Source organism: Phocoena sinus, chromosome 1 (genome assembly GCF_008692025.1).
Source record: "Phocoena sinus isolate mPhoSin1 chromosome 1, mPhoSin1.pri, whole genome shotgun sequence".
Classification (NCBI taxonomy): Eukaryota; Metazoa; Chordata; class Mammalia; order Artiodactyla; family Phocoenidae; genus Phocoena; species Phocoena sinus.
Window position 1 is genome coordinate 106,450,450 of NC_045763.1, and position 17,311 is coordinate 106,467,760.

At 39.9% G+C, this 17,311-nt stretch overlaps 1 protein-coding gene across 1 annotated transcript in view; it reads right to left on the reverse strand.

The window, feature by feature from the left end:
• The window catches only part of TBX15 (T-box transcription factor 15), a 99,487-nt gene that overhangs the window by 33,265 nt on the left and 48,911 nt on the right, over positions 1 to 17,311 (reverse strand). Inside the window, exons 2-4 of the mRNA XM_032650719.1 lie at positions 7,794 to 8,007; positions 2,467 to 2,568; positions 739 to 910 (exon numbers count right to left, since the gene is read on the reverse strand). Coding sequence (XP_032506610.1) covers positions 739 to 910; positions 2,467 to 2,568; positions 7,794 to 8,007 — 488 coding nt within the window. The remainder of the gene's footprint in view (positions 1 to 738; positions 911 to 2,466; positions 2,569 to 7,793; positions 8,008 to 17,311) is intronic.

The following is a 17,311-nucleotide window of genomic DNA, read 5'->3' on the forward strand; positions in this document are numbered from 1 at the left end:
TGTCTTTAAATTCTACAAGCTACTATTTGCACTTTGTTATTGATTTTACGGACATTCTCTTATGTCATGTCAGAGCTAAGGGTATATGCGTCTTCTCTCTTCCTTAGAAAATTATCATTTCCCTAAAGATAGGAGCCATGGTTTTAGCTTCTTTCATCTCCCCATATCATCCAGTATGGATCCCGGCATTCAGTGAAAATTCAGTATGTGTTTTACTACCAAAAATAAATTAATAACATTAGTTGCACCAATTATACCTGGCAAGCCTTACAACCTATTCTTCTCTTATAAATTCATAAATTTCTTGACCAAGCAGCCAGAACTGTCCCCACAACAGTTTCCCTGAGTTTACTGCCCTGTGAGTTATTCTATTAAATACTGTGATTTATTCACCATTTTAAAATGTGTCCTCTGCTTCTGTCGCTGAATTCTCCTGACTTGACCGTGAGTTCCTGGAGCACAAGAACTCTGTCTGATAAACACAACCTGACTTACAGCAGACGTTTGCTAAATGTTTGATTCGTAATAAATGTAATTTCACAAAAGGAAAAAAACATTTTATGCTTACTTACTTAAAATGACTCAAAGATTCATTTGAGATGATCAAAATCTCAAATGAATCTGAGAATCTCAAAAAGATTCTTATTTTACATGTTTGAAAAAAGCCTGGGGCTAGTCATTTCTAGAGCAAAAAAGGGGGAAGAGGGAGGAAGAGGAAGATGGGATTATTTGACTCACATGTCCTTGATCATCCAATTCATTGTTGGTCAGCTTGAGTTTGTCGAAACTGACCACCTGTCTCATCCAAGTATCTCCAGAAGCTAGAGAATCAGGGTGTATATAAACTCTTGGGGGCACAGGGGAATCAGCGTTGCCAGCCACCATCCACTTGGAGCTGTGATACACATATCTGAGACAGAGAGGGAGAGAGGAGAACTCAGAGACAGATGCAGAGAGGGAATACAGGCCCAGGAAACAATTAGGGACAGGAGGGAGGAGACACAAAGAGATGAGAAGAATGGAGTAGGATGGATTAAACAGAGAATACAGAGGAGAAAGAGAGAAGGGTGGATAACAAGGGAAAATGAAATAGAGATGGAAATGGAAAACAAGATGGGTGGGGGAGGGCAGGAAAGTGTTGTAGTTAATGATCAAAGCTGCAGCTCTCACAAGGAAAACATTCTCACAGTCCTTTTTCTTTCTTCTTCCTCTCCTTGCCTTGCACCCCTGTGTGCACACAGGCATCCTGAACCCACGTGTTTAGCTATGGAAAAGGTATTTTACTGCAACCTTTCACCTTTCAAATGCAAACCATATAATCCATTGGCCACTTGTTCAGGATTTGGTTCCTTATTAAAAACATCTTCCATATTGTCCTATAAAACACAGCCATGTGCAGAGACCCTCCAAGCCTCTCACGTGTTAACCATTTCCTAGCTAAGAGTCTGAATTTAGAAGCATTTCAATGAAAACCTAGTTTTGAACATCATCACCTTCCACATTATTTTCCCACAAAGTCACTGGAAATGAGACTAGGTTAATCAAAGGCTTCCCACTAACTGGGAAGACTTAGCGGTGTTTCTGGGAACGGCTGCACTAAGGCAGAGACCTCCATTTTCATTGAAATGGAGGATGTTTTTAAAGAAAAGAGCATCTCCCCTCCTAAGTCCTACATCAAGACCACTTCTTTCTTAGCCAGCTCACCCTCTAAAATACAAGCAATGGTCTTCTCTATTCACCTCTCACCTCCAAATTCATGGGCTCAGGACCAAGTTCTGAAATATCTCAAAAATGAGCCATGACTCACTGATTTGACTGAGAGCTCAGGAGATCAATTAAGCCACAACTTGTTTCAGACAAGAACTATGTGTAAGACACATGGAGACTATGTTGGCTTTTAATGGCTTTGAAGGAAAGTTATTTAGCAAACTTGTTCACAACCCATTTTAATGAACAAAAATTCCCCTTAACTAGATGTTCTTCTTGAGGTCTTACCCAATTCTCCCATTCTTCCCCTCCATCATCCACAGGATAATCCATCAGATATATGATTGAAGGTATTGTACTAATCCACTTCTCCCATTTTCCAAAATAAATCATCTCAACTCACTTAGTACTTCATAAACCAAATCATTCAATATGTTAATCACTTTCAATGTTAAGTGAGTTAGTTTTAGACTTAAGATCCATTTGATTTTTGCTGCTCTGGCAGACATTATACAATCCCACTCTTTAGAGAGATGTAAGGAGGATTCCAGACCAAACCATTACTGGTTCTGACTTCCTACCTCTAGGGACTACTTCCTGTCTGGTGTTCTGCCACAGGCCATTGGCATGTCCTCCATCCTTGTTCCTCATCCAGTACATTGTACAGTGCACTGTTAAAATGCTTCATCTAATGAGTTTAGAGAACCATCCTGGGATACTGGTGATGCCCACAGTTCCACATCTCAGAGTCATCCTTACCTGTATCTTTTATTGTCCACAGGTACAATGTCCATTGCTATGTAGTACTGCTGGTGTGGATCCAGGCCAGTGATCTTCACTCTCATGGCAGGAAACATCCTCCTGTGGATGGGAATAACGTAGGAAGCTCAGCAGTCAGAGGGGGAGAAGTAGCAAGAGTAAAAGCTTGATGAGTCTCTTAATAGAATGCTAAGCACACAAAGTCCCATATCCTCTAATTCTCAAAGTTGGCTGTTTTTTTTCACTTTGGAAATGATCACTGTCAAATATGCTGATGATTTACATTGCTGAAATAGCACCTCTTCTTAACTTAAATTGAACTGTTTGATTATTCATACACTCAAAGACCTCATACCATAACTTGTTTTATAGTATTAGTTAATCTTTAATGTGAGATAGATGGATAGACGAGAGATACATAGATAGATAGAATGTGTGTATATACATTTCCTATTAGACTATAACACTCTTAAATATACTTATACTCTTATACTTAATATACTTGAATAACTTATATTCTTCTTATTCCCCAAGTAGCTTGTCACAGTTGATTGTAGTAATCATGAAATATTTTCTGATTGAGTCTATTTGAAAATGACCACTCTAAAAATAATATCTCAAGAAAAGAAGAAAAAAAGGAATGTGCTACCAGTTCCCAAATGAAGGACCACCAAAGTCTTTTTATCTTTATGCATAAAGCTGTAGAAAAATTTCTGCAAGTTCTCAGGCTGTCAACGTGTCTGTCAGAGGAAGGACACCGCAGAATAGGGAGCAAATACCAAATGAATTCTAGTGGCCTCTGGGCAATACCTCGTTTCTACCACAATGGCTTGTTAAACTTGCCAAAGCAAGCGAGGTCAGGATATGACACTTTACAACTACTCTCATAATTGAAGAGGAGAAGAGGGAGCAGCCCCAAAGAGGTATTGAGTTTCAAGGAGACTAAAACAAAATTCACCCTTCTTCTTTAACCGTAAGAAAGAAGAAAAACATCAAACTCTTTTGCATGTCGTGAATTTAGGAAACAGACATAAGAAGTGCTTGGTTCAAAAATTTGGATTGCCCTGAATGTGCTCTAGAGTACTTGTACACAAAATGCTGCATTAAGGTTAACCATCTGGGGCCAGTTAGTTGAGCTGGGCAGAGCATGGTGCTAATGAGGTCAAGGTCACAGGCTTGATTCACATATGGCCTAATTGGCTTTGCTCCATTTCACGGCCATAGACCATACCCTAACCCCAGACAGCCATCTTGCAAATGTGCACTGGTTGTTTACATGACAGGCTTTCTGTGCTAGTCACACGCTCTACTACTCAACAGAAACAACTCAAAAAGCAAATATCCTCTGGTAATAGGTTGGTGACATCATAATCATATTTGGGGGGAAAGCACAGAGGGACCACAGACCTTCAACAGGGATGATGGCTAATTCTTAAATATTTACAAAGAATAATATATTACCAATTCTTTCCCACTTTATAACTTTTCAGAAGCTTCTACTGGTATATCATTTTAGATTTTCTTTCTCTACCCTCACAAGCTTAATTAGAAAGCCTTATATTTTATTTTATTTTAAATTACTTATTTATTTTTGGCTGCGTTGGGTCTTTGTTGCTGGGCACAGGCTTTCTCTAGTTGGTGCGAGCGGGGGCTACGCCTCATTGGCGGTGTGCAAGCTTCTCATTGCAGTGTCTTCTCTTGCTGCAGTTGCAGAGCATGGGCTCTAGGGCATGCAGGCTTCAGTAGTTGCAGCACATGGGCTCAGTAGCTGTGGCTCGCCGGCTCCAGAGCACAGGCTCAGTAGTTGTGGCGCACAGGCTTAGTTGCTCTGCCGCATGTGGGATCTTCCCGGACCAGGGATTGAACCTGTGTCCCCTGCATTGGCAGGCGGATTCTTAACCACTGTGCCACCAGGGAAGTCCCCAAAGCCTTATATTTTAGTCTTACGGTTGGCTAATGAAGTTTGATGGTGGGTTGCTCATAATGACTAAATCTAACATTCACTATAGGTGAGGCACTTTGACTCACATTAACTCTTTCCAAAAATTTGGGAACCTTGGTCTATACATGTATATATAGATCATTAATTCCCGACTTAATAACAATGATCTGTGATTGCCCTGTATATATAAATATTTGGAGAGCATCTTGCCGGGGATGGAAAGTCCTCTCCCTTGCTATCTGAGATACGAAAATGTGGTTCCTCTCAGCCATCTAAAGAGGCTGCATTACATTGAAAGAGATAAATTTATTTTCTTGATGACTTTAAAAAAAAGGGGTTAAGGTGTTTTTAAAGTCAATACCTGTTTTGTCTGAAACACTTATATGACCTTGAGTAGAGAAGCTACCTGTCTCTTTTCAGAACTCAGGTTCTAAAATGAATGAGCTGTGTGGCTCTGGATAAGCCATGTAACCTCACCATCTATAAAACAGAGGAAAGGAACTAAATAATCCTTAAGGTGACCTTTTGCTTTAACATTCTCTGACAATTCTTAAAATCTGACCAAAGTTGCTCTTTCTTTTTGTCAGTATTTTAGCACAGAATATCAGGTAATGTCATAACATCCTAGAGAAAAACTAATCTTTCATATTCATAAAATGAGATGTGTTTGGTTTTAATTTTATGCCTAAATTTAGGCCAATTCTTTTGACTTCCAAACCCGTTCATCCCTACAAACACCTCTGTCCATGGTGCTGATCATGCAGGTTTTGTTGGTGCATTCAAAGATTGAGGGCTCTGTAGACTACAGTAGTTCTGAATCAACGGGATTATACTTTGGGATGTGAGAAGAAGTAGGTGGTGACTAAGATCTTCTGAGAGGGAAAAAGAACAGCGAGTCATACATAACTAACAGTAACTAAGAAAATGGAAATTGGGGCTTCCCTGGTGGCACAGTGGTTGAGAGTCCGCCTGCCGATGCAGGGGACGCGGGTTCGTGCCCCGGTCCAGGAAGATCCCACATGCCACGGAGCGGCTGGGCCCATGAGCCATGGCCGCTGAGACTGCGCGTCTGGAGCCTGTGCTCCGCAACGGGAAGGGCCACAACAGTGAGAGGCCCGCGTACCAAAAAAAAAAAAAAAAAAAAAAGAAAGAAAAAAAATGGAAATTGGAGTTAAAACTGAAAAAGACACTGCATAGGAAGAAAAATGAAGTGAAAAGCAAAGAATCAACTTGGAGGATGGGGAGGGAATGAAAAAAATTCACAGAAGAGGAAGACTTCTTTGCATGTTTCTGAGTGGTTCTGGAATTACTTGAGCAGAGTTACTGGTAGCAACAGCAACAACTGAGGCACTCCAATATGGAAGCAATGAATGTAGTTTCTAAACCTAGATAAAGGGATATGATTAAAGAACAAACTGTATGTCTGTGCTGGGAATCTCTGGATATATTCAGGTATCAACATGAATTTGTGAAGGCAGAGATATGGAAAAGTAAACATTGCAGAAAATCATGAAATGAGGTCACAGGAGAATTGTCAAGGAGGTGCTCAGGTAAACTGAATTCACTGAAGTGCAGGGAACAAGGGAATGATATCAGGAACAAAAGTGACTAAAATACACAGACATAATAGTAGTAAGTAAAGACCCAAAATAAAAACTGGAAAATCTTACAGACAAAAAAAGTAATATTTCCCCCTCTCACCAAACCAATGCCCTTGCCAAAAACTAAGAAAAAGAGTAAACACTTTTTCCTTGAATTGCTGTTTCTTTCCAAGTCATATCTCAAAATGTAGACTCAAGATGTAGACTGAAAAAAAAAAAAAAAAGATGTAGACTGAAACACAAGTAACAATAAAGAGATGGTTTTTGAAAGTGATTCTGGATAAACAACAAGGTCCTACTGTATAGCACAGGGAACTATACTCACTATCCTGTGATAAACCATAATGAAAAAGAATATAAAAAATAATGTGTATATGTGTGTGTGTGTGTGTGTGTGTGTGTGTGTATAACTGAATTACTTTGCTGTACAGCAGAAATTAACACAACATTGTAAATCAACTCTACTTCAATTTTAAAAACAAGAAATTCCGAAAAGTAATTCTCCTTCAAAATTGCTCCTCCTAAGAAGCTTTTTAATGGTTTTATTCTCTACTAAAACTTAAAGAAGGAAGAGGGTTTACAGAGGAGGATGAAAATGAATAAGACTTCAGGTTCATTTTAAGCTCACCTTTTTGTGATATATTATTGTATTGAGAGGTTTCTCTATGTGCATTCAAGTGAACTAGACCCAATCAAACTATGCTTTTACTTTAAACGTCTATGTGCATGAAGACAGCTTATGATCAATGAGGTGAGTCTTTCTGGTCTCTGTGATGTGAGACAGTGGGTTCACTTTGTAAATATGAAAGCACTATCATTATTTTAATTTCAGTGAACTATTCCTATATACTAATAAACTCAGTCCAAATTTATTTTGATTTAAATCATTTTCATTTTAAATCCAAGGGGCAAAAGCTATAACCATTTCTTAACAGTGCAGACTTACAAACAGTTGAGACAATTGTTTTGGAGCCAAACAGATTTGTGTAGAATTCTGGAGCTGCCCTTTACTACCTGTGTGGCCTTAGTCAAGTTAATTAACCTCTTCCAGCTTTTGCATCCCCATCCATATATGGAATTATCACATCCTACCTCATACGATTCCTGTGAAGTTTAAATAATGAAATACATGTTGAATATCCAGCACAAAACAGATACCTAACCATGAAAAATTTAAAGATACCAATAAAGGAGTAGCTTAATTAACTGTTTATTTCAAGAGATGCTGTGTTTTTAAAACTTTTATCATCCTTACATAAATCATTTTGCAAGAGTTTCCACCAGGTCCCATTAAAGTAATCACATTTCAAGCCAACTATAAAACACAATGGATCAATCCGCAGGGCTCCAAAAATGCACCAAGCCCAAATTTTACCAAAAACAAAATTCTTACAAAAATACCTGACTGATTTAAATGCCTTAGAAGATGCAAGCTTTTTCTCTTGAAAACATTGGCTGGTGAAGTAACACTTGCTTTGGAAATCTATTGTTTGACTGTTATGCACCATGGATCTCCAGTATTAGCTGGAATACATTTGCAGGCAGAAAATGTTTGTGAGGTCAGAGGCGATTTAGGTTTGAGTGGTCCTTGGAGGAAAATAGCAAAATCACAGTAAACACAAGAAAAGCACTTTATCAAGACATCCAAATGCTGAAAAGTGAGTGTGAGTTGCTTTGGCTGCACCAATGCTACTACCACAAATAAGTGAAAAGAAAAATGTAACAGCTCCTACATTTGTTTTCCTGTTCTTCGAATGTGGCTCTGCAAAGGAACTTGTCCTTACCTGCCTGCTTTGGTGATGATCATCTCGGTTCCAATGTCATGGAACCTCTTCCAGAGGTCAGCACACTGCAGCTCCACCTGAATCTCCTCCATGGAAGACATGGCAGCAGGCACAGGGCCTGCAGCACCAGGGCCCAGGTCAGTGTGAGTGTCAAAGGAGCAGGAAGACCGCTCAGTGATCACCTCAGAGTCTGAACCAGTGCTCTGCTCGGAATCTGCAAAACAAACAGTCAAGACTTAGGTGAGAAACTGCTGAGCTCCCTCCACACCCCTGGCCCTAAAAGATGGATGCAGGGTAGGGAGCTCGATGGGGTGGGGAGAGGGGTGAACAAAAGGAGACTTAAAGCTGGGAAGCTCCAGAGCACAGCACTCAGCGTATTTTATTATTTTTTTTTTTATGGTTTGTTTTTGTGATTTATGACCTTCTTTCAGGTTTCGTGTTTCCAACATGACATCTGGCATTTTAGTAAGTTTTAGCAACAGCTGAAGAAAATTGGTCCACAATAGGCAACATAAAGAGTACTAATGTCACCATGTTGAAGGGAATGAAGCCAAACTGGAGCAACAAAATAGACAAATGCCAAATTTTAAAAATAATAATAATCACAGACTATAGCTGCAAATCTAGATTAGACCATTTAACTTGGGGTAAAAGATTCAGTGCTAACAACAATGTGTTCTTTAATTCCATACCACTCAGCATCACTGTCCTTCAGTTAGTTATTTTTAAACACATTGAGTTTTCCTCCATTTATATATCCTGGTCATCAAAAGTAATGAAAAGTTATTTGGGATCTTTAGAAACACTTTGTTGTATAGTTGAGTAAATGGCTTTTCCTAAGTCTAATCAGGTCATTTTGGATGAAAAAAAAAAATGTCTGTTGTGAGGCAAGGATGTAAGCATATGGAAAAAGTTACCCAAGAAGGTGGTTGAAACAAAGGGAATAAATGAGTTTAGGAGACACCTTGATTGGTTTCTGAAGTATGGGCAGAGGGGAGGGTTGATCCAAACAGGAAGGTAGGATTGAGAGCAACCAAATAAAAAGCTGGCATGCTGGGCCAGATGGTCCTTTCCTCTTTCGTCTTCTGTTCTCATGAAGAGGGTGCTGGTGGTGGTGGTGGGGGGGTGGGGAGGCAGGGGGGATGTAGACAGATGGAGAAGCCTAGAGTCAGATCTACTAGAGAATTTTCTGTAATTTTTCAGATTTTTTACTTTTAGAGGCCCTATGCCAAGAACTTTATCTCCTAATATTTTCCAAACTTGGATTAGCTAGTACAGTTTCCTTATGTCACACGATACTGCAAGCCAAGCCTAAGAACCTATTTCTCTAACTCACCCTTAACATCTAGGATTCCGATTGCTTCCCCCATAATTAAATACATACATAAAGAAAGGTTGAAAACAATGATGTCTTACTCTGACAACTGGCTTTTCAATGCTGTCAAAGGTCAGGACCGCTTGGGTACCAGTCCTTGACACTAGCAGGATGGAAGGAGGCTGGGACAGAAAGCCGTATCATCTTGCTGCCATCCTCACTAACTGGAGCAGGTTTCTAGGCCTGTGAACAACCCCTCTCATGACACCTTTAATTTTCTTTTCTTCTAGCCCTAGTGTGCTCCTCTCTCAAACCCGGGCAGCATCACTGCTGAAGACATTCAGCACACTGCAGAACTGAACCAAGCTCCTAAATAACACGGAAGTCTCTGCCCCAAATCTTTAGTTTATCCACGATCACTGGCCCAGTCACCATCTTCATCAAAAACATTAAAAAGTTATATGACTAGATACTACATGTATAAGCATATCATTTTATATCTTGGACTGAACAGGAGCTAATATTTGTCTCCTTCAAGTACAGAAAAGTGGAGCTGCTTTTCTAAGGTGAGCGCTGTTGGGTGACAATCAGGCTCTATCCCAGCCTGATGCTATCTGCTTTTCGGTAGCAGAGCCATGATGTCCTCACACACTCTCCAAACACAGTAATCTGATCCCTTGAGACATGGATTCCCAAATCCCATTTTGTTTCTGCGATATGCCAAGGGCTCCTCACTTATCACTAAAATTGGGAATTTTTCAAGAACTTCCTGAAGCAAGATTTTTAAAAAATAGTCTTGTCCTACCTTTGGAAGCAAAGTGTTATGAAATCTCCTTACCATAAAGTGCTACGGTTATGAAACAGTTGGAAACAGGCAGGGCCCAGCAAAAATTTTGGACATATAATTTCTCCAATGTGTGTTTAGGAAGGGGGAAAGGAAAGGAAAGATATCACTGCACTAAGTGATAATATTTTTAAGGTAGCCAACTTGAGGTTAGTATTGGAATGGGAACTGTGGCTGGAGATTTAGGAAGTAAGAGACTGCTCTTAACTCTCTTATGTCATCTGGAATAAAACAGGTACTCAGGGCTTCCCTGGTGGCACAGTGGTTGAGAGTCCGCCTGCCGATGCTGGGGACACGGGTTCGTGCCTCGGTCTGGGAGGATCCCACATGCCGCCGAGCGGCTGGGCCCGTGAGCCATGGCCGCTGAGCCTGCGCGTCCGGAGCCTGTGCTCCGCAGCGGGAGAGGCCACAACAGTGTGAGGCCCGCGTACCGCAAAAAAACAAACAAACAAACAGGTACTCAAAATGTAACATTAAACGGATTGATGAATAACCTTGGACAAGTCACTTAGCCGCAATGGACCTATTTCTTCATAGTACAATTAAAAAGATTGAACTGAAATCTCTTATAATCTCTTCCACCTCCAATGGCTTAAAGAATGTAAGACTCCTTCCTAATGCAATTTTCAGTGATAACCCAGGTGGCCCCAATTAGAAGCATCAAAAATATTTTTCTTCTACTTAAAAACTTTTATTTAGGAAAAAGTCCAAAATAACATGTAAATAAGTCAAAAGAGATAATCCTTTTCAAAGATCATTATACAAATTGTATAGTTTAGTTCTAAGTAACTCAATGGCCAATCATTTGTAATATAGATTGTTAGTTGTTCATGTTTTTTTTTTTTTAGGTAAAACACCAAAACCATGATTTGTGAAAGAATTAATTGATAAGTTGGAGTTTAAAAAACTGTAGAAGCATCAAATTTAAAACTGTCTGGGAAAGACAAGTTAAATGAGAAAAAAGACTGGGAGCTCACATTCACATTATCATAGGAGTTAAAGAATTGAGTTAGTATTCTGTTTATAGTTTCAATCAAACCCATCAATAAGCACCTATCAGCATGTGGCCCTATATGAGATACCATTCAGATAATTTGAAACAGAATCCAGACCTTGGGAAATTTCCCAGTTAGTGTTGATTAATTATGCATCTACTGAGTGCTTACTATGTGCCCAGCACTGTGCTAGATTCTGGGAAATATCAAAGTACACAATGGGGCTCCTCTTAAAGGTATTTACAGTACAAGTGGAAACTGGGAGCATTCGCAAATAATCAGAGACCAAGACAAATACTACCATGCAGTTTTCCACACCATTACACATTTTCCTGTATGTCTCATAGGAATTCAGAAAACAGAGGGATCTGAGAGGGCTGGAACATTCCTGGGGAACTCATGGTTACTAATAAAGAAATGGACAAGATGTGGAGGCATAGGCAGTATTTTCCCATGAAGAGGATTTTCAGAGACAGTTATTTGTTTCCCTGGAAATACTCTGTGCTCCTCTACTCTCACTCCCTCACAAAATAGAGTCCAAGTGACTTTTATATACAGAATGCAGGCACCAGCCCTCATTTTCAGTCACACGAATGTATCATGTAATTTTCCATTCCTGATTGTTTCTTAACTTCCATAGGTTGGAAACAAAATTAGTATTATATTTTATATAGTTTGTTTTGAACCCCTAGAGTAATGAGGGTTACCTGTGACATAAACTACTCTACAATACCCTTCAAATAGTAATCTCAGAGTCCACATCAACAGCCCAGGTAAAAATAAAGTTTAATTCTTTGTAAAATATATTTCTAAATCATAGTTATATAAAATATTTCGGCTAAACAGATCAATTATTTCAGCTATTAATCAGAATGTATAACCAAGTTACCTAAGTCATAAATGTAAGAAATGCATACAGAGCGGGTGGGTTATTTCAATCAGATCAGGTCATCCATTCAGAAATATAATCAGTCTTTTGAAGATCAGAAAACACCTCTGTGTTTTCAAGGTTTTTTCATTCTTGGCAATTTGTGACTTCCTGCCTTCAAAAAATAACCACTAGGAACTCATTTGAATGACCTGGAAAGATGTCTTGGCCATCAGACGTCTCTTGGGAGTAGTATTTTAACAAGGAAAGTTTTAGTAAGTCAGAACATAAATGATAAAGTTATACATAACTAAGGAAGTTAAAGAAGAAAACTTTGGGAACCTGCGCTAAGCCAGCTACAAGTCACTGGAGAATACCATGTGACCGACTCATAGGGTCAAACTAACATATCTATTACCATCCCAAAAAAAATCTCTAAGAAGGAGAATCTGACCATCCGTTCGCTGTGTCACTCATTTTCTATCTCTGACCTATTTCACATTGAGAAAATGGATACGGTTAACGCTAAGTTCCCAGAGAAAGTTGAGTTTAGCTTAGAGAGAATTTCAGTTCTCAACTCATACAAAATAGTAGCAATAATAAAATCGTTTCTTAATTTATATTTTACATATTACCTAATATATCCTTCCATTGGATGAGCTAGACATGGCCTATATTTTTATGTCCATTTTGTGGATGAGGAAACTGAGACTAAGAAAAATTGAAAACCACATGGCCTACAAAGTAGGTCTCCTGCCTCCTGAATCAACGATCACGTCTCCCCAAGATCCTACTACATTCATCCCTGGCCAAAGCAGTCAGCAATTCTGTAAGACCCTTCAACTGTTTTGGCCATCCTTACAACTGAAATGGCTTAACATGTTTGATCTTGGCCAAGTCACATAACTATTCTGGTCCCTATTTTCCTTGATCTTTATAGCACAGCACATGCACATTTAATTAGGGCCGCTATAAAGTCTCTTTTAAGTTTAATGTTTAACGGATGGATTCGTAGTACAGCTTAAAGACCACCAAGTCTAACAGCAGCAACCCAACCACGATAAGCTGATTTGGTTGACATGTATAGAAAAAGCCTGAGTTATATGTTCTCTGACTTCATTTCAACATTAGGGGACTTCCCTGGTGGCCCAGGGGGTAGGACTCCACGCTCCCAATGCAGGGGGCCTGGGTGCAATCCCTATTCGGGGAACTAGATCCCCCATGCATGCCTCACCTAAGAGTCCGCATGCTACAACTAAAAGATCCCACATGCCGCCACTAAAGGATCCTGCCTGCTGCAACTAAGACCCGGCGCACCAAAATAAATAAATTTTTTAAAAAAAATTAGACGTTATTAGAACATATTTCACAGTCTGCCAGGTGATTTTCATCTCCACTTAACTAATAATTTTAAGGAATCATTTTTTTACTACAGGTAACAAGGCACATTTACTTTTAGGGCTCTGCTACCCACCAAGAGTGGGGTCTTGGAAAGTCACCTCATTTCACCAACCCTCAGTTTCCTTATCTTTAGTATTTCCTTACTTTACTATTAGGGTCAAGGAAAAGATACCTTCCTTCTCAAAAATCACATTTATATCTGTGTGATAAAGACAGAATCTAATGGTTCTGCTGATAACAATGTCAGTGACTTTGGACAGTGAGACGAATACAAGCTCTCAACAACGATCCCAACCAAAGAGTTAATAGTCAACATGTATTGAGCACTTACTGGCACTCTGCTAAGACCTTACATACATACCATCATTTAATAGAGCAACTCTAAGAGTTATTATTATTCTCTCCATTTCAAATATTATTGACAGCCAAATCCAAATTGCATCGGTTCTACCTCCTAAGGATTGCAGGCATGTGAAATTATACGTAATTTCTTTTTTTTGAAGAAGATGTTGGGGGTAGGAGTTTATGAATTAATTTATTTATTTTGGCTGTGTTGGGTCTTCATTTTTGTGCGAGGGCTTTCTCCAGTTGCAGCAAGCGGGGGCCACTCTTCATGGAGGTGCGCGGGCCTCTCACTGTCGCGGCCTCTCTTGTCGCGGAGCACAGGCTCCAGACGCACAGGCTCAGCGGTTGTGGCTCACGGGCCCCGTTGCTCCGCGGCATGTGGGATTCTCCCAGACCAGGGCTCGAACCCCTGTCCCCTGCATTAGCAGGCAGATTCTCGAGCACTGCACCACCAGGGAAGCCCTTTAATTCCATTTTTATTCCACCAAACATTTCTGCTTTGTATAGATCAGGTTGTGTATTCATGTGGGAAGACAGACACAACAGGTTCTTACTCTGAAGGAGCTAACAATCTTGTAGGAAGGATACAGAAACTGTTAAAGAAGATGGACTGTGATAGGTGCTCTGGCAGATGTATAGGAGCAAAGCGCTACCAGGAGCTTTGAAGAGCAAACAAGCCAATGGACAAGAGGATCGAGAAGATGTCACGAGGTGACATTTGAGAGTGGGCTTGAAATCTATATGCGCTTTATATGAGTTTAATATGAGCAAGCAAAGAAACTATGGGGACAGAATCTCAGGTACTGGGAATAGCATAAGTAAGAACTTGTCATTTTTAGAAAATTACAAGCACACAGATATGGCCAGAGCTTAAAATACATAAGGGAAGAGGGGAGGTGAGATAAGAGATAAGTTGGAAAATCAGGCTCAACGCAATTATACAACAACTTATTTAACATTTAGTATGTGCCAATCACTTTTCTAGATTCTTGAGACATCATCAGGGAAAAAACAAAAATCCCTGGCCACGTGGAGTTTATATTTTAGGAAAAATGTGTGTGTCATAATATGGAGTTTAGACTTTATTTTCTTTATACCAAAGTTTTCTTTTAAATGTAGGTGATGATGGTTCGGTCTTCCCTTCTAGACTATGAATTCCATAAACTGAGTTTCATGCTTTGCCACATCTCCTGAATGAATGATACACGATAGCCTGGTTTCAATGTGGAAGATGGGTGGTAGAAGACTACTGCAGAGTCAGATAAGAGATGCTGAATTTTCTGAGATTAGATGCACAAGCCACTTCCATGAGACTGGACCTCAGCTGTCATATTTTACCCAAGGGAGAAAATAGCTTGAAACAATTAAAAGAGAAAGACCCAAACCAGATGATAATCAAACAATCGTTCTTGTTTTTGTTTCTGCCAATAACTGGGACATGACTACATTGAGTGGTGCCCCCTAACTGATACTGGCAGGGCAACCACTCCTTGGCCTACTTCTTAAGTCCCAAAGTCTCTAAAACCAAGACCCACCCACAGTCATCTCAGGGCTCCCATTCACACCATAGGAGACATCAGAAGCTATAACCCAGGTAGCACTCTCTGTACCAGGCTCAAGTAAATTCTTATTCCCAGAGGACCTCTGAGGTGGAAATTGGTTCTGGGACATCAGATTTTATCAGATAGCTTAGCAAAATCTGGTGATGAAACTTTTCATAGAGTAATTCTAAATACAGCAGAAGCAGAGCATTTGGCACTGACCTGAGTACGCACTGAGCCCACATTTGATACCCAGTCCAGAGCTTCAAGGGAATGAACTATAACCCAGGTTGGATTAAACTAAAATTATGATGATAGCAAACACTCAAATGAGCCTGTTAGATGACTTTAGTAATGGAATGAAGTCTCTGAGCCCTCCATGCCCTCCAAGTTCTATTTGGGAAAAAGGGGGGTGGTAACCTGAAGCCTGCAATTCCCATGCCAATAATCCAATTAGGGAGACTGAGAGCACATATCCTTCAGCTGCCTAAAGCACTCTCCACCTGACAACCAGCGCCTCTCTCACTGACATACAGACCACAGGCAAGGACCCAACGTCATCCCTGAGATCTAAGCCTTTTAAAGAGGCTTTGCAAAGAAGTGGCGGCAGGCATTTCTACATCTATTTCTTGTGGATCAAACGAAGGCTCAATGTCATTAAAGGTTCAGCCTCTAGTGCTCCAGCTTGCTTTGAAGGTGGAAGCAAACAAAAGAAGAGAAATAACAGGCACTACACTAAATAGTTTATATACATTTATATTTAAGCCTCATGCAATTTTCACAGAAAACCCTATGAAGTAGGCATTATTGCTGCCACTTTTTAAGTGAGAAAGCTGAGGTCTGGCAGATGAAAAAGCTTTTCTCACATTATATAACTAGGAGGTGTCAGAGTGGGATTTGACTTAGTCTGACACTAGAGGTGATGCTCTTTCCACCGTCAACTGTTGCCCAGGTTTTAGAACTAGACCTGCACAGTTCTGTGCTTCCCACTCTGAACTTGGAAATGCAGAGCTCACGTTCAGGCTGCTCGGTCAGAAGATAGCTCTATGGAAACTAAAACATTATCAGTTATTTGGGGAAAACAGAAAATTCAAAGCCAGGTCAGATGGGAATTTACCTTTCATAGTAGCAGAGCAGTTATGTTCAGGAATATTTTAGGCCTCTTCACTAACTTAACATTATTTAACAAGTAAGAACAAATGTAAAAGGCCCTCTTTTGTTGCATTTCACTTCCTGTTCCCAGCACCCCCATGTAAAAGATACAAATGTGACAGAGAGATCACTGAAGATCACTGTCAGCGTCAAATCACTCTTTTGCTTCAGCCTAGAGCATAAGAAAAATAATGTTAGAAAGTACTTGGAAGATGTCTGGACTTTGAGAAGTGTGTAATGACAGCATTGAGAGACAAGAAAAGGCAGCTGAAGTAGTTCCTACTTGTACATAATTTGGTTTACACAGGCTTAAGTCAAGAGTTCAGGGCACATAAGTGTTTGATAGTACTAAATATATATCTGTACTTGAGGAGAAATCAACTGATAATTATATATATGAAAGCACTTTATAAACAGTAAAGTGCTAAATTAACAGATAAGATTATATGCCAATGATCAAGGTAGTCGGGAAGGCCAAGAAAAAATAAGGACAAATATGGGTCCTGGATTTTCTAGAACAATCCTAATTTCAAATATTTTATTTCATCCTCCCCATAAAATTAAAAGTTTTGAGACCAACTTTTGGTTCAGAAAACATTCTTGATGAAAGCACAGAAAATGCATAAATGGAATAGTCAAAAATTGGTCAGAAGCCACGTGGCAATATTCAGATCTAAATACCTCTTGCCCCAGAGGTCCTCCAAAAGTTGATCCTGATGGACTGGGTGGTCTTCAAGATTTACCAGTAAATTTTAGGCCAGGAGCTGTCAACACAAGCCCCTTCACAAGGCTCTTGGCATTTTTTCTGAGTGAATTGACACATTAGCTCATTCCTAAGCCCGTGCTTATTTGCTCTTTGCAACCACAGCTACTCCCAACCTCCCACCCCCACCCCCATCGTCACAGCAGCCACTACCATTAACACCATCAGATGTTTGCCACAGTGGTCTTTTAATTTCCATGATGTGAAAAGGAGGCCTTCCCCCAAAGGCCCTGGAAGAACTTGCCTTATATCGTGTTAGGATATTCTCACTGAGCACCAATAAATAAATAAACC